This window comes from Gadus chalcogrammus, chromosome 22, assembly GCF_026213295.1.
Source record: "Gadus chalcogrammus isolate NIFS_2021 chromosome 22, NIFS_Gcha_1.0, whole genome shotgun sequence".
Lineage (NCBI taxonomy): Eukaryota > Metazoa > Chordata > Actinopteri > Gadiformes > Gadidae > Gadus > Gadus chalcogrammus.
Window position 1 is genome coordinate 17,545,839 of NC_079433.1, and position 18,646 is coordinate 17,564,484.

Here is an 18,646-nt window from a genome sequence, read left to right on the forward strand (position 1 = left end):
TTCTCTTCACATCATATTATATACGGACAAGCAAATTGGCAAGACTTTGGGTTTAAATCATGGAGAGTTTTGTATTAAGGCGGATACTCAAGACCCAACTGGGGGTAATATATGAATGAGAAATGATCATCAGTGTGAAAATACTTGCGAAGCAAATTCACTATGTGTTCTCAGGATATTCAGTGTGAAACTAGTACGCCGTGGAAATCATCACATACAAAGTCACATTGGTGCCGCTGAGTGCATTGGCCGTAAAAGTCAATGTCTTCCACATTGCTTCGGATCAAAAAGGGTGTAGAATGGGGACTTTCTTCTAAATTGACATTACAGTCTGATTAGCAAGTTTCATAGCTTTTTTTGTTAGTTTAGATTATGTGTTTTTTGTATTGTTTAAATTTTAAAAACTTTTTAGAGGGAACAACAATATAAACATAATTACCGTCTTGAACACAAAAGGCTTTCTTTCAAAATGTTTATTCAGCATCAACCAAGAAGAGAACATTAAAGGGCTTACATAAGCTTAAAATGAACGTGGTTGAACAAAAACTCACGAGATTTCGGGGATCACTGATTCATTCTCCATGATACGATTGATTAACGTGGTTAAATGAATAACAGCCAGAATCAAATAATATCAAATTTAGTGTGAATTTTGCAGTTAATGTTATCGGGTTAACAGAGAGTATATGATCACCTATTTACGATGAATTAAAGGGACTGTATTAAGAGAGCAATGATTAGACAACTACTTAGGCTTTAAGAGAAGGGTAACAGCTGACACTTTCCACAGGTATTAACCATGCTTTTATAAGCCCTTTAACACTAAAGTACTATTATCTTACAAAAGGAGTAAACAGCAACACAATATGTATACATAAGGACCGTTCTTGTTATGCCTGTGTGAAGGTATAATTTACAAGTGAAACATTTCACCAAATCACCTCTTCAGGGGAAGAAAATAAAAGAGAAAAAAAGACTGCACTTTTTCTCAGGACCTAAACTACAACATTTTAAAGGTGATCAGAGTCTTCGTTGTTCTAAGTACAGAGAGTGGTCAATTAGGTCGCAGTGACAGCTGTCTATGTACATCTTATCAACAATCTCCTCATTTTGTTTACGTCTTATATAGTTATTTAGAGTTATGTCATTAACGTCATCCTTTACAGTCACATCGCTGAGAGAGAAACCTAATGTACCGAGTCATGTTACCAATCCTCAACAGCAGGTAGCTTTGTCTTTGAGGAGACAAAGAAGATGGCCGACCCATTAGTTTCATTGCCAGCTGCCCAAACAGCTTTGACTCGTGGGGGGCAGGCACCGACTCCATCCACTGCTAAGTGGGGACTTTTCGTTTCATTTCTAAAAAAAGGGAGTGTCCATAAAAAAAAAAAATTACTTGAGCTGGAACAGCTGCGGAGACTCAGGTGCCGGATGTATAAACAGTTCAATATCTGGAGTATGGCTGATCCCGATACACGCCCTTGGCTGCGCGCGCTGACGGGGCCTTTGTGCGGTTGTTTGCCCACTCCTCCTGGCCTGGAAAAGAGAAGGAGGAGGGAACAAACACATGTTGGATGATGACTTTAACCTGGCTTATTAGGCAATGCATTCGCTGTGTTTTCCCCCTGCTGGTTAACCTATCTTAAAGGAGCAGTGTTTTAGATTTAGTGACATCTAGCGTTGAGGTTGCATATTGTTTCCAACTAAAGACCCGCCCTCACCTCTCCCTGTCCAATGACAGAGGAGATGCTGCGGACCCCTAATACCTACCAAGTGTGTAAGTTATGTCATTGTCTACGACTACATTGAGTATCTAAGCGTCAAGGGATGAGGTCCCTTGGTAGATTTAGAAATAGTACTTAGTCATTTAGTCCATACAACTTAAGGTCATAGCTGAAAAGTTTGATAGTGATTCCACTGAAAATCTTAAAACAAGTCCTCTGTAGAGCCGTTTATCCCTTCTATGCTACGGTATAAAACATGGTGGAAGAGTTGTATATATAAGAATGTTATATTCCATGTCTGCCATGTCAGTCCTGCTCGATGACCCTGAGTTCTACACTCTGCACCTTTGAAGTGAACAAATGCAAAGGGCACATCCCTGCACAACATCTACTGCGCTTTACACCCCCCCAAACATCGCCTCTCAGATTATTGAACGCAGAACATCAAACGGCTCCTTGAAAAGAAGAAGTTTAGTCGTTCTCAGCAAAAAGGTCACAATTACCATTAGCGCATATCACGCCGCCACGGCACTGTGAGTGTGCAAGCGCACGTATCGATGGCCTTTGTTGAAGCGCCAGCCAATACAGAACCACCCCTCCCCTCTCCTCCTCCAGCTCCATCCATCCACCCCTCAGTCTCACAAAGGTTTGGTGTTTTTCCTAATCCCGTCGTCTCCTGGTGACAGGGTTGTCCACTGGAAGCCTATAGCCAATACTGCTTAATTATACAACCTATAATTACTTTTTTCACCTTTTAACCGACAGCCGGCATTCAAGAATTAGACCGCGGTAACCATGGCGTCTCTGAAGACAGGTGTCTGTCAGCTCCATTGTTTACCTGGATGTTTTGCTTGGAACGGCCAAGCTCTCCGTCTTTAGGTTTGACTGGTTCAATGAGCGAACGCTTAGTTTCATTTATTGTTATTGTTGTCAACTTAACCTATAGGCTCCATTAGAGAAGTGAGAAGACTTTCTGTTGATTTTGACGCCCAAAAATGTGTGCTTTAAAATAAGACACTATTGAAACTGCAATCATTTAAATAAACCTTGTTAAATTAAGGATAAGCGAGGTGTGACCAGGTGATCTAACAATGAGTCTGGGACACCTTGGGATGATAATACGTTTGCACTTTTTCACCTCTCAGACTGTGTCACGTCGATGTTATTGATGAAAAAGCTACCACGTTACACATTGGACTTCCAGCAGCTCTGTATACAGGCGAATACAAAGCACCGAAACAGCCACTGAAAGCCGTGGCGTCGACCACCGCCTCTCCTCGGAAGTGGGCTCCCTCAACCATCTTGCATTGCGTCTGACAGAATCGAGATACACATCCTTCCCATCCCCAATTTCAAAACTTCTTGTCCAGCATCGCTGACGAAAACGCTCTGCTGCTTCAGATGATACCTTGCCGACAGACTCCAGTTCATCAACATCAATAACTGTAAGTCTACCCCAGCCCGTCTCCTAGGGTGTGCCCCAGGGATCAATGTCCGGCCCGTTCCTGTATGCCTCCCCCTTAGTCACACTATTGCCATTGATTCTACCTACCTCTGCCTCTCACTGCGGCTCGTGCATTGGAACCGCACCGCTGGGCTACTGCGATTGCGTCATGCATGACAATATCACCCCCGGTTCCTAACAAACCACCACTGCACATCCGAATCGTACTCTTGCTGTCTCCCACACACACGGGCTTGATCAGAGATCAAGTCAACTCCTGTCCTCCAAAAGCCTCCACTGGCTCCCCATCAAAAAACCAATGCTTGGTGTCTAACCGCCTCCCGCCAGCCACAGCGCTCTGCACAGCTCCGCTCCCTCCTACCTTCACCGACCTCTGCCACCTACTCCTACACAGCGCCTCCTGATACGCAGATGCAAATCTCTTGCCACCCATCGCCAAGACCAAGCATCCTCTCCATCACGGCCCCCTCCCTCCAGATACACAGCCAGGACACTCCCTCACCGCCCCCTGCCCCTCACAACGTCCACCTTTTTCTTGATATTTAATCCTCCACGCATGACTATTTATGCCTGTTTTACGAAACCAAACAGGATATTTAAATGAAACTACTCACCATAGGATTCATACGACTCTCCACTGTGACCGTATTCATAGTAGTCCTCGGAGCTATGAAATAAGAGAATATTTACACAGTTAGTTGTTTGTTTGTTTGCCAAAATAAGAATAATACGAAGATCTGGGACGGGTAAATCGATTTCCCCTCGCATAAAATAACAGTTATAAGGAGATGACATCAGATATTTCAAATTCAGTATCAATTGATAAAACGTAAACAGCTATATTGCCACGCAACATTAAAGTGATATTCTGCCCCTCGCCGTCCTCTGTGCGCATCAGCGCCCTCGCTATGAGGGACAAAATATCGAAACAAAATCACAAAGAACAAATGTTGTCATTTGCTATGCTGCAAATGCTGCAAATATATAAATATATATAGATGCATATATATATATATATATAAATATATATATATATATATATATATATATAAAAGGTCCAACGCAAACACCAGACGAGTTATAATCAGTCAAACGGGGAAGGCATCTGCGGCACTGCAAAGGCAATTTCCTTTTCCTCCCCAAAAGCTCCCACTTCCACCTCAGCTCATATGGAGATCCATACGAGATGGCAACCTTAATGAAAAAATAGCCTTAATAAAAAAATAAAAAAACGGAAAAATGGAAATACGGGAGGGGGGGAGGGGGGGGGGGGGTATATTGGTGCTTTGCTTGTTGCGCAGCGGTCCGTTTTCCCGGCGCCCTCTTTCTATATTTATTTATCCTCTGGCATCCTCCTCCCCCGGTGACAGACTGACAGAACAATCCTGCCGGGGTATCATTGAGTAACACTGCTATCACTCAGCCCCGGCAATTCATCATCAGGTTTCCAGCGGGCTGACGCTGGCCGTCCCAGCTGGGTCCTTCTCTCTCTCTCTCTCTCTCTCTCTCTCTCCCCTCTCCCTCCCTCTCTCCCTCCCCCCCCCCCCCCCCGCCTGTCACTCGGCCTGCTGTAGACGGCCAGGCTCCCCTCGCCCTCTTCCTCACCGGATTAGGAAAGTGTCAGCCGAGGTGGCTGTGACGGTAAGCTGCCACATGACAAAAATAGAAAATAAATATATATATACGTATATATATATAACTATAACTATAGCTATAACTATATATATATATATATGTATGTACGTGTGAGTGAGCAGTCCGATGGCTGAAGGTTGAATGATCAGAACTGCATCCGCTCCATGTTCACTGTTTTTCTGTGATGTCTTTCTTCTCGTCAAACTATTAAGACCACTGCTTAGCAGAAGACATATTAAGTTATACAGGAACACACACACACACACACACACACACACACACACACACACACACACACACACACACACACACACACACACACACACACACACACACACACACACACACACACACACACACACACACACATCGACAAACACACACAAACACCCAGACATGGACAAATAGCTTTGTGGCTTTTTGCGTGTAAGCATACATATTTGCTGAGGTCAGGAATTCAACTTTGGAAGGAGCCTCCTCACCCCCCCGCCCTCCACGCCATATAATGTCCCTCGACTTTGAGCAAATGAAGGCCCTCTATGGCTTCTCTGAAGACAGGCTCTTCCCCATCACGCCACCCCACGTAGGTGCAGCCACACATCTGGGGGCCATGTCATATCACGGCATATCTCAGACATCCCTGGCTGCGGGGGGCGGGAGGAGGGAGGCGGCGGTGCTACAGTCGGAAGCATGTTTTAGCATGTCAGGTTGTGTACACTGTGACAAGACCCTTCATGATGCCAAATAATTCGATTTCACACGGCGCTCAAAACCCCGGGGGGCTCCCAGAGTAATGCTACCCTTCAGAACACACAATCAAATCTGGGGGACGTGATAGAGTGGATTCGTCTGCCACGCCAATTCATGGCTAATCTGTATCAATACATTCAGCCTCGCCCTCCTATTTGACAAACCCTACAATCCAAATCCCTAACATACAAAAACAAACCCTTAACGCTAGTTAGAACAAGGTCTCGCAAACCGTTTTGTTAAACCATAAAATATATCCTCACCAACATCTTATTCTATTCGTCTAACAGAAACTACGAGCGAAGGTTGATATATATATTTTTTTACATACATTTCCCTGCATGATCAAGAAAAAGCCAAGAGTGACGGCAGCCTCCTGCTAAGGCTGACAGCCGCGTGCTACTACCCATTCTCTGTGCTAACCAGAAGGCTGCAACAAAAGCTGTCAGGAACTTCTAATTCCAGGGGCCATGACGTTTCATCAATATCCACGCCGCCCTCCATCGACGCCACTGTGTTCCTCGGCACTCGTAACCCCAGTTGGTCTGCGTCGGTGATGCCGCCCTCCTGACAACCCAGGGTGGAATTCCTGGCACGTGTCAGCGCGATGTCAACACATCTACGCTTAATGTGGCGCCTTCCGAACACATTTGGGGGAGTTGTGAACGCGCCTATTAAGTATTACAGGAGATGTGTTTACGTTCACCGAAGGAGGCCGCTACAGGAGTCTGAACAGACGGAAAAGTATAGAAATAAATCAATAACTCACAATGAGAGTAAAGGAATAAATCTGTTCTGACTTAATACCAATTTTAGAGCTACATATCAACAAACAGTGGTTTTATTATTTCTAATTTGTTCACCCCCCCGCGTTAAAAACACACGTCACGGTACACTTTTGTTGATGTAATCCTTCAAGTTATACTTTTAGCTGAACATAAAGGTCCTCCGTGGCTGACACAGCAGGCACGAGGCCTTGAAGCACACCAGGTTTGATTCTCCCACCTGGGCACCTATGCTACATTTCACGCCCCCTCCGCTCCAACCCACTTTCCTGTCTCACTTCACAGTCCATAACAGCACAAAGCCTCAAAATTATGTTTCTTATAATTAAGTATTACCCTATCTATTCAGATTATTCATATTTCTTACACACTTGCAGACCCTCATGCAAATGTGTTAAAAAATAAATAATAGTTTTAGGTTGTGATATGAATTGGTTAGGAAAACAGGAAAATCCGAGATGAGACCGACTATATATATATATTACATGAGAATCATCAGACAAGAGTGCCGTGTGTGTGTGTGTGTGTGTGTGTGTGTGTGTGTGTGTGTGTGTGTGTGTGTGTGTGTGTGTGTGTGTGTGTGTGTGTGTGTGTGTGTGTGTGTGTGTGTGTGTGTGTGTGTGTGTGCGTTAAGTGAGATGTTGGTGTAGAAGCTCAGAGGATGCATTGGCCCTGTCAGAGGTGTGAAAAGGCTTTGACTTTCTAAATAGGTCAGCTGAGTTTTGATTTGACCTTCATTAGTGTGAGGCGTCCGCTGCTCTGCGGTGCCCCCCAGTGCCCACCAGGCCAAAGACGAGGGGGAGGGGAGGAGGAGCAAAAAGAAATGGGAGAAAAAAAGACTCCTGGCCCGGACGCTCAAACGTACACGGTGCTACATGCCACGGGTCATGTGACCAGAGTCCACCAATCAGGACACTTCACCCTGAGTCCTGAACCGTTGCTGCAGGTGTGCGATGCTATAGTCTGCCAGGCATCTGTTAACAACCACCCCCCCCACCACACACACCGATCCAATGCTAAAAACTGGGTCCTGTTTGGAGTTTTGATGGCGCCATTTTGGAAGGGGGTGTGGGGGGCCGGGTTGAAACAGATGGCTGTGTTTAATCTGAGCCATGTAGTACACGTCCCTGGTTCCCTGGTGGTCTGTGTTATCTGAGATAGGCCATTATTCTTCCAGTCCGCCAGCATGATGAATTCAAACCAAACCAGTAGGGCATTTAGAGAGATGGATCGGAGACACCAGCGCCCTGACCTGATATAGCACAGACAGACAGACTGACTGGGAGAGAGACAGAGAGGCAGAGAGAGAGAGAGAGAGAGAGAGAGAGAGAGAGAGAGAGAGAGAGAGAGAGAGAGAGAGAGAGAGAGAGAGAGAGAGAGAGAGACTATGAAAGAGAGAGAGAGAGAGACTATGAAAGAGAGAGCGAGAGTGACAAAGAGAGCGAGAGAGAGAGAGAGAGAGACATGGGAGAGAGAGAGACATGGGAGAGAGAGAGAGCGCGAGGGAGAGAGACATAGGGAGAGAGAGCGCGAGAGAGAGCGCGAGAGAGAGAGCAAGAGAGAGAGCGAGAGAGAGAGGGAGAGAGAGGGAGAGAGAGAGAGAGAGAGAGAGAGAGAGAGAGAGAGAGAGAGAGAGAGAGAGAGAGAGAGAGAGAGAGAGAGAGAGAGAGAGCTTCAGGTTCCCAGGCCCAGTTTGCTAATGTTTTCATAGGGGGTAACCTATCCCAAAGGACACAAATTGTTGCCAGAAATGAAATGCTCTGATTGCTACAGCCAACTCCCTGCCACTGTCCTCACTAGACAAAGGAAGGGAATGAGAGAAATTGAATTTATAAAATAATTAACAGAGCACAGGCACATTTTACAGCATACTATGCAATAAAAACCCGTCCACCTGTGCACTGGACCCCTTCCCTTCAGCCCTGCTGAAGACCAACATCTCTGCCGTCCCTCCACTCATCACCAAGATCATAAACCACTCCCTCCTGGCTGGCCATATCCCGCCTGCATTAAAAACTGCTGTCGTCAGACCACTAGTGAAAAAACCCACCCTGGATCCAGAAATTCTCTCCAACTAAAGGCCCATTTCTAATCTTCCGTTCCTGTCAAAGGCTTTGGAGAAAACAGTTGCAGCACAACTTCAGGATCATCTCATACAAAATAATCAGTTTGAGAAATTTCAGTCTGGTTTCTGCCCTGCCCTAGTACAGAAACTGCTTTGGTCAGGGTCACCAACGACCTCCTGATGGCAGCAGACACCGGTTCCCCATCACTTCTCATCCTCTTGGATTTAACAGCTGCTTTTGACACAGTCGACCACAATATCCTCCTCCACCACCTGCAATACACCATTGGACTCACAGGAAATACACACAACTGGTTCACCTCTGACCTCACCGGCAGAATCGAGCACGTCGCCCTGGGCAAAGCAAAATCACTCACCCACAGTGTCACCTGCGGTGTCCCCCAGGGCGACGTGTTGGGCCCCACCCTTTTCTCCATTAGTGTCAAGGGCAGCGTCATCAGCAGGCATGGGTTATCTTATCATTGCTATGCTGATGACACACAGCTGTACCTCAGAACCAGCCCCACTTCTTCTTGCCCCCTGCCAACATCCACACTGACCACCTGCCTGGAGGAGATAGAGGCGTGGATGAAGCTCATCTTTCTTCAATTAAACAACTCTACAACAGAAGCCATCCTCATCAGCACACCACATCAGCTCCGCTCCTCCAACGTCACCAATATCACTTTATCTGGCCAAAACATTCCCCCTTCCACATCTGTCACCAACCTGGGTGTTCAAATGGACCAGCAACTGAACTATGACACCCACATCAATCACCTCTGCGAGACCGCATTCTACCACCTCAAAAACATTGCCAAACTCCGGCCTACACTCACCCAGGCAGATACAGAGAGACTCGTCTACGCCTTTGTCTCCTCCACGTTGGATTACTGCAATGCACTCCAGTACATACACAACAGCGCTGCCAGGATCCTGTTCAGGGTGCGCAAATATGAACACATCAACCCCATCCTCAAATCCCTTCACTGGCTCCCAGTCACATTCAGAATTGAATACAGGGTCTCCCTCCTCAGCCACCAGTACATTTACGGACATACCCCCCCCCATACCTCCAGGAGCTCCTCACCCCCCAGACCACCTCTCTGCATCAGCAGACACCCTCAGACCACCTAAGACCAAGCTCCGCACCATAGGCGATCGGGCTTTCTCCGCTGCTGCACCAAGACTATGGAACGCCCTCCCTGACCACCTGAAGGCCCCACAGACTACAGCTGTTTTTAAACGAAACCTTAAGACTTACCTTTTTAAAAAAGCCTTTTGCTAATTTCTCTTTTACTGTATATGTATTATATGTTTTAACAACCCTTTTTTCTCTCTTAAACGGTAGCACTTTGAGATTTTCGAATGTAAAGTGCGCTACAAATAAAATGTATTATAATTATTATTAAAAAAATAAGCACATATTATGGCTTAAAATTGAAACTGTCCTCTGGGATACCCAAGGCCGACTTCGCTACATGGTGGCTGATTGTGAAGCTCCCCCAGTCCAACCTCTGCCTACCTGTGGTAACTCTTACTCTTCTTATTTCACAGGTGAAACAAATCTATTGTATACTTCTCCAGTCCGAATGGAACTTGACATCTATCAGACTCCAGCCTCAAGCGACACATATTGAGGCAAACTACGACCCAAAAAAACCGGTGTCCTGGTTTTGCGGAATAGCACTGCCAGAACTCACAAACCAAAAATGACTGCGTGCACTGCCCGCACAACTAACCAACCGTGCACAGTAATTACTATTGCGAGCGCTTTTACTGCACTCGAGAGCGGTATTTCTGTCCTCGCGAGAGCAGTAATAAAGCCTGTGAGGAGAAAATCAATAATTGAGCGCACACATGAAGTGAAGCAGCACGCTCCCCCTTGTGGACGGAGGCTGTCTTCGTTCTCCTGCTGCTCGCTGATTTTCTTGCTGCTCGCACAAAGGTTCTCTTTTTAGGACTTAGTGGGTGGAGCCAGCCATGGCCATCATATCCCAGAATGTGATTGGCTACTCTAACCCATCAAAGTTAGACATTTATTCCCCGAAATATAGATGTTGAAACTCCTCATTAAAAGTATTTCCACAGAAAACGCTCACACAGACATACACACATATACAAACACACACACACACACACACACACACACACACACACACACACACACACACACACACACACACACACACACACACACACACACACACACACACACACACACACACACACACATCACATCACTTTATTGTGACGTCTTAGTACAATTTCACATCAGTAAAAAAGTGTCCTGAGTTCGGTTTAAAACAAAAAAAATCAGAATGATTGTCTCATTTTAGACCGCAAAAGGCATATGTTATGATGTTAAAGATCATAGAGGAAGTGTTTCAAATAAAAAGAACACTATTTGGGGTTCACTGGCACTTTAAGTCCTTTCAACAGAGTACATATTCTGTACCTCCGCACCATTTCAGATCTGACCTTTAAAGCTGCCCCACCGCTGTCCACCTCTCTCGCTCTCCCTTTTATTTTATTTTCCACGGAGGCGCTTCGGGACCTTGAGGACAATGTAGCGGTCCCTCTGCGAGGAGGAGAGAGGGACGCTTCACCGCCCCGCTGTCTCTCAGGTGTCAAGCATAAAATAACCAACCGCTCCAAAGGCGGCCACCGCCATCAACGCCTCCATCACCATCGTCATCATCGCCCTTCTTCGTCATCGCCCTCAGACTGACCTTCTCGCGGGCCGAAGTCCGGGCCTGGCCGGGCCGGTCCCAAACGCCTGTCCTCCCTCTCCCCTCCCCTATGAGGGATTAGCCCTGTCTCTCCCTCTCCCTCCCTCTCTCCCTGCTCATACAAATGAGCACCAGTCTGCGCTGCAATCTCCTTGACCTTACACACCACGCACGGCCTCCTGAGATGATGTCACTCTCCACTCTCTCTCATAGTTCGTTAGTCCTTCCTCGTTGGAATGTTTAGTTTGCTCCCAGTTTTTGGGTTTCGTAGCTAAATATATTTCTGTTCTTTCAAGAAAGCCCTCCGTTCTCATTGAATGTTCAATATCCTTATTATATTTAAATCTTGTCCTCATATTCAATATTGTCCCATTGTTGGTGTGTTTGTTTAATCTTTTTTCAAAATGCGTGATGATTTATATCGTCATGCGACACAACACGGATTTCATGTCCGTCAGATTTGGTTGAAATGAATTAATAGGCACATAAAGTCTGAACTTTGGTGCAGTATTACATCCTGTTTAAAGTGCAGCAGCGTTTCCGAAAGCCCCAGTCCTCCCTCACAACTAATGGCGGGGCCCTGGCTCCTGCCTTCGGGCTCCGTAGGCTGATATCATGATAGAGAGCGAGAGGCAGAGAGAGAGAGAGAGAGAGAGAGATACAGAGAGAGAGAGAGAGAGAGAGAGAGAGAGAGAGAGAGAGAGACACACACAAATAGAGTGCGAGAGAAACAAAGAGAGAGAGAGAGAGAGAGATAGAGAGAGAGACACACACACACACACACACACACACACACACACACACACACACACACACACACACACACACACACACACACATACACATACACATACACACACACACACACACACACACACACACACACACACACACACACACATACACACACACACACACACACACACACACACACACACACACACACACACACACACACACACACACACACACACACACACACACACACACACACACAGAGTGCGAGAGTAAGAAAGAGAGAGGTAGAGAGAGGGTGTGCGAAAGAGCGAGAGAGAGAGAGACAGAGAGAGAGATGGATGGTAAATTGCTTTGCTTGTTATCCTCCAGCTAGTGAAATTCTGCCACACAGTCAGAGCTCAGATGGGTGATTCTGAGCTGCTCTAGGCAGCCCCAGCATTGTTAGGGGCTGACTTGTCCGTGTTTAGCCTGCCCTTCACTCTGCTTCCCCGGGTACCCGGGTATACCCGCTCCAGCTGGGCTCTCCATGACCACCACCACTACCTTTCGGCTGAAGGCAGCGAGATAAGAAGACGACGAACAAAGCAAAAAGAGAGAGCTTTGTCCGTTCCTCTTGTATTATAATGGCTAAAAAAAATCAGCATTATACCCGCTGTCATTTAACCACTGACAGTAATTCTGTCTTTTTACAACAAATGTATTCTGTTGACGATCACCACGGACATTATGTAATTGCATTAAAAAACACACAATGTTTACTTTTGTACCTCCTTTGGGTACAAAGCCCTTTACATAATCCACATTAGACTACAGCTCCACAAAATAAGATGTCAACTAACTGACAGCAGTCAGCCCAATTTCTGCAAGGTCTTGCGAGGCGTGAAAAACAAGCCTTAGCGCAGAGGAGTAATCCTACTGTACAGGTCCGTTATAGAGCACCTTCTGGCACACCAACAGCAGTGGCATCCAACAAACCCTTATACTGTACCCAAGCCATGACTTAATGAAATAATGTTATCAATTGTAATTTATTGTTGTTTCCCCATCCCAATTTTTTTTAACATTTAAATATTTAAAATATGCAAAATAACTAATAATACAAAACAAACATGTGTAATATGTATGTAAAATGTAATTTAAAAAGTCCTGACAACAACCAAATTATAATTGTAATCATAGCTATAATAACAATATGCATATTTGAGCTCTATAATGTAAGACATAAGAGAGAAAACAGTGAACCAGTGGTCTCGGGGGGCTGGGACTCTGATGTCTGCCCCCCATTAGTTCCCTGGTCCCCGGCCAGATAACAGATACGAATAATCTCTTTGTGTCTTCCTAGCCTCCAGCTTTTCCATGACAAACTCCATTTTTCTTCCTCCCCGAGCTTCACGATTATTCACCAGACTGCTTTTAAAACAAATAGCCGTGGATACCCTGGGCCAGGTCCCCCCACCAGCACCACCACCTCCACCATCTCCACCAGCACCACTGTCATCTTTCCACCAGCTAAACATCGCAACTCAAGTCATAGACCTCAGAGTCTGGTGGGAGAGATTATAAGACACAGAGCATGGATATATATATATATATATATATATATATATATATAGAGAGAGAGAGAGAGAGAGAGAGAGAGAGAGAGAGAGAGAGAGAGGGGGAGAGAGAGAGAGAGACAGAGAGAGAGAGAGAGAGAGAGAGAGAGAGGGAGGGTGAGAAGCCAAAGAGTATCTAAAAGATGAGAATGCATGAGGAACAAACCAGAGCAGCGTGACAGATATTACCATCGGCCATCAAAGAAAACATCGACCATCTTGATCACAAAAGTCAAAAGACAGAATAATCTGTGCTCTTTCATGTGTGTGTGTGTGTGTGCGTCTTTGCATGTGGGTGTGTGTGCGTGTATGTGTGTGATTTTGCATATGACTCTAATGCTATTCCATGTTTGACATCTTAAGTATAACAATCATTGCTCCGTTGTTCAGCCGGGCAAAAATAGGAGTCAAAACAAGGCGTGGGAGGAATAGGAATGTACACTAGATGATACACAAGACAACCCGAGCACAGCCCAGTCTTCTTTGACATGAGCAAGGCGATAGCTCTTTATACGTGAACCAAAATCAATATACCATCCTTCCTAAACGGAGCCATATACTACAATTTGAACCAAATGTATTCATTTTTCTGACGTGTTTTGGAATTCCAATGCATGAAACAGGAGAGGGAGGGTTTCGAATGATGAAACTGGATTTTAATTTTGATTCATTGTGATTAATCTACACTTGGATGTTTTGTTGCTATGTCTATGCTATTTATACAACCCCTCCGGAAAGATCTCTTGCAAACTTTTGAAGTGTATTCCTGGTTAAACGTGGTGCCTATTCTTTATTTAAATTAAATTCTCAAATAAATCCTGATTGATTTACTAAATTCTCTTTATTAGTGGTATCCTCATATTCTTAAATTCCTGGTAAAAAAAAAATTATAGATATAGGAATTTTTTTTTCCCTCTACGACGACTCACTCGTGCTCTATTAAAAAAATTAGAAAGGCTACATGAACATGGTTTCCTTCTGCGCGAATGGCGTGCAACTAATGGCACACAATTATGGCATCATTTTTCTGTGGCGTTCCCGCTCCACTCACTTCTGTCCTTGATTACTGTAGTTGTTGTCGTAGGATTCATAGCCCTGGTCATCGTAAGCCGTTCCGTAGCCGTCGTCGTATTCCTAAAGGAGAAGGGAAGAAACACAGCCCCGGTCAGCGACTAATGTCACGACAGCCAATCAGAAACAGCCGAGACCAACAGCAGCCCCTCTACGTCAAAAGGGCTGGCTACGGCCCGGTCGATGCGGAGGACGGAGTGATGCGAAAGGCTGGCGCTTTCATCGCCGCCGCGAAAGGAGGGGGAGGCCCGCAACATCTGTTTGCGCGCCGGCTATCTTCATCCTCGCCCTATGCTGCCCCCCCCCCCCCCCCCCCCCCACCCCACCCCGCCCCCTGCCTAGAGCTACATCAAAGGGAAACAGTGGCACACTCGTCCTCATTTGGGATAAATGGGACTTATGTTCCACAAAAGACGCAGACCCCTCGCGACACATCGCTCATCCCCCCGCACGCTCCTCCGCTAATTCCATCTGGCCCCGATTTGCACGCTCAGAATGAATTTCTGTACGTTTGAACAGCAGAAGAAAATACTCATCACAGCCGTGTTATTATTAAGGCTCTAATGCTTGATTGGAAACCCGTATTTGCCAAGTGGCAGTATTGGAGTTTGGCCTTTTATCTATAATCCTCTTGAAAAACCAACAGCATGTGTTAGAACTATGTGAAGTTCATCACAGCGTCATCTTAAAAGCCTCTTGTTGTTTCAATGGACTGTTTAGGATTTGGTGTTTTTTCCTCTTTTGGTGTTTGAGAGTTCTCATATAGGATGTATTGGTTTGTTAATATTTTTTTACTTTGATTGAAAACCAGTGTAAATAAATTTGACATTTTCATGCTTGTAAAAATGTGAGGGCTCAACCTTTTAAAACTTGCATTCATTCACCCCTACAGTCAGGCGGCTATTTTAGGCTTCATAAGTGGCCTGGTTGTATTCATGGTTTGGAAAACTATTGAAATAGCTTACAGACGTCACAGCACTTTATGTTGACTTAATTTTGGTAACAGTGTCCCACCAGTTGGCCCACATCCCTAAAGGAAATGTTGTCCAGTTTGTTTGCCTTGGGAACATTTTTGACTGTTGGTTTGTATTTAGACATGCGTGTTCATGTCCAAAATCGAACACGTGTGAACTTAGCAATTAATATTCATGACTACCTCCCATTTTTCTGATGCATATTTATGACTTCATGTTATAGCCCGATGACTGATTTGATAGACGACTCAAATGAACTTCAATGAATATTTATGGCAATATTAATAAACTGAAAAGGTCTCGGAAGCTGTGCACTGTGTTTCAAAGTGTGCCATGGATCAAGCATTTTTACATGGGAAATATTGAAACAAATGTGTGATCACAGAGGGATTATTCAATTGAGGTTCATCTGATGGTCTGGGCCATGATCAGTATGAGTGTATAAGTACTGCTTTAGAGCAGTACTCAGATACTTTGAGCTGCTCGGTAGTCGGGCCATTTGAGGTTGTTAATTCTTGCAGCACAAATGCAATTCTTACTCCAATTTTGATGGTATGATTGGATTGTTAACAGTTGCTTTAGGTAGGAGCGTCTGCTAAAGGAACAGAATATTAATATACATTTAAATGTAAATATAATGATGATCAGTTACTATCTTAGAACCAGTTTAGCTAAATAGCTTCAGTACAAGGGACAGCGATGCGTTGTACGGTGAATGTAACATCGCTGTTTCTGTTTGTTATTGTATCTAACCAAGTCTCGCTCAACCTGCAGATTTCAGGATTCTCTTTGAGTGAGACTTGTTTTGACACAGAACTGGATCAAGCGAAAAGGTGAAAATAAAAATGTATTTCTCTGTAGGGATCCTTTCCATAATGTTAGAGTATAATCTGAGCTGGCTAGTGGCAAGAAAAATCACTTTTAGAGGACATACATTCAAGGGGCGCTATTGCCCTAAAGGATTACATCGCAGCCCATTTGGCAGATTATGGCTGCAGCATTCTGGCTAAATATTCTACCAATTTCAAATAGTGTTGTCCACATCTGTCCCTTGAACACAAACGATGGGCAAATAGACTCCAGGTTGAAAATTCCAACAAGTTTCTGTTTAACAAGTATTAAACACGGCTGGGATGCAGACATTGTTATTGAAACTGCTCTGTTGCTGCCAGAATTGAGCTTCAAGTCCAACACATGTCTTGTGAATATCTATGTTAAACAAAGTCAAAAGCTTTCTAAAAACTTTCAAGGATGACAAATCCCGGAACAAAATTATTGAAGATAAAAACAAACATTAAAACATCGGTGAAACATTTTTATGAAATGATTTATAAAGATTCTAATTGAAGCAGCATAAAGATCTAGCAAGAATGTTATTATGGTATGACGGTTTACAATACAGTATGGGGCAGTATAGAAACAATGCACTATTGCAAGCTATACTTACAAAATAAAAGCATTTATAACATAGTAGCGATTGTTATATTGATGTATTTTTAATGGTTAAATAATCCCCGGAAAAATGTCGGCAGTGCCTAACGATAATTCACAGACATAAACTTGTCTAAACAGGATTTGTGTGATGCTGGAGGACTGATTGAGAGCAGAGGCACAGAGAGGAACGAAGAGAGGGGAATGAGAGAATAACAGAAAACAAAAAGGACAGAAGAGAGAGAGTGAGAGAGAGAGAATAAAAAAGCAAAGCGACAGAAGAGGAAGAGAGAGAGATGGGCCGAGAAAGCTGGTGTCAGCCGAAAGAATTGGAATGGAGTGACAACAAAAAGGGACAACACAGAGCAACATGGAGATAGTGAAAGAGAGAGAGAGAGAGAGAGAGAGAGAGAGAGAGGGGGGAGAGCTAGACGACAGAGACAGTGCACCCCTCTCCCCCTAAGTGAGTCTTTCATTTGTATGCCAGTGGAAGGCTGAGAGGCGTGTTGTTAAAAGATAAGGGCTGCCCTCACGGGCCACAGAGGACTTAGAGAGTGGCTGGCGCTGCATGTTCCAACAGCACTATCAGAGCCGCTGGGCCGTGCTCGACATCACCGTGGTAACCGATAGGGATGCGGAGGGGCCTGGCCGGCGCCATGAGAGCACCACGGGTCCCGAGCCGCGTGCGTCTGCGTGTTTACATGCAGACCCTTCGTGTTGTCAGTGTGCGCGTCACACTGTGTTTGTCAAGGACAAAAGGCCCGAGACCGATTGAACAGAAAGCTTGTCTGTCGGTCCGTCTGGATGGATGTGTGTCCATCCATCATCCGGTCAATTGATTGGTCATCACGTGTGTGGCTACGCATGTGAGGGACAATAGTTAGGAGGGGGATTTCACAACAAGTCTGTCTGTCCCGCTGTCCTTCTGACTATCTGTCCAATCAGCGTTGTGTTAACGTCATTTTTTTATTTAATCCCATCAACCCAGGTGACAAACACAGCTTGAAATGCAGAACATGGGCTTGCATCAGGCCTGAATGGGAGGTCTCCAGGCTGCCCTCTGAACAGCAACATGTTCATAGACCATATGTACGGGCCACTCAGAGAAGCTGTTTGTATTAGACATCTTGACAGAGTCAACATTGTGTTATGGAAGCATAGATATATCTATGCTGCAATATATAAACATATATATATATATATAATCTATCCCTGATAGAATACTATTAGCTATTAGCCCTTATCTGAGTAAAACTTTCCACCACAATGTATTGGTGAATTTTGACACCCCTTTACAATGATAATTATCTATGATCCATATTAATAATGAATAATGACATGATAATGTAATCATAATGAGTAAAATAATGTCTTTCTTAGTTACAACTAGTTACAATTTCCCGCCTGATTGTGAAAACATTTCCAATTCAATAAGAAACCTCAATAAGCCTCAGTAGGTCTTTTCACATCCTTATATTTGAGAACATTTTAAGCACACAGGTACTTACTTGGGTGGCAGGTAGGTAAACACCCAGAGCAATATTAGGATTACAGTGGATGCCAACAAAGCATCTGAGTTTGGCTTTCAGTTTGACTGCAGTTATCTTTTTAGTGAAGAATATTCCCCGCTATATTTAGCCTCATCAGCTCCAAGGATGACAATGAAATGAAGACTTTCAAT

At 44.7% G+C, this 18,646-nt stretch overlaps 1 protein-coding gene across 1 annotated transcript in view; it reads right to left on the minus strand.

The window, feature by feature from the left end:
* Nucleotides 1–500: 500 nt before the first annotated feature.
* Nucleotides 501–18,646, minus strand: part of khdrbs3 (KH domain containing, RNA binding, signal transduction associated 3) — an 80,069-nt gene continuing 61,923 nt past the window's right edge. Inside the window, exons 7-9 of the mRNA XM_056583077.1 lie at nt 14,541–14,623; nt 3,804–3,856; nt 501–1,536 (exon numbers count right to left, since the gene is read on the minus strand). Coding sequence (XP_056439052.1) covers nt 1,445–1,536; nt 3,804–3,856; nt 14,541–14,623 — 228 coding nt within the window. The 3' untranslated portion in view covers nt 501–1,444. The remainder of the gene's footprint in view (nt 1,537–3,803; nt 3,857–14,540; nt 14,624–18,646) is intronic.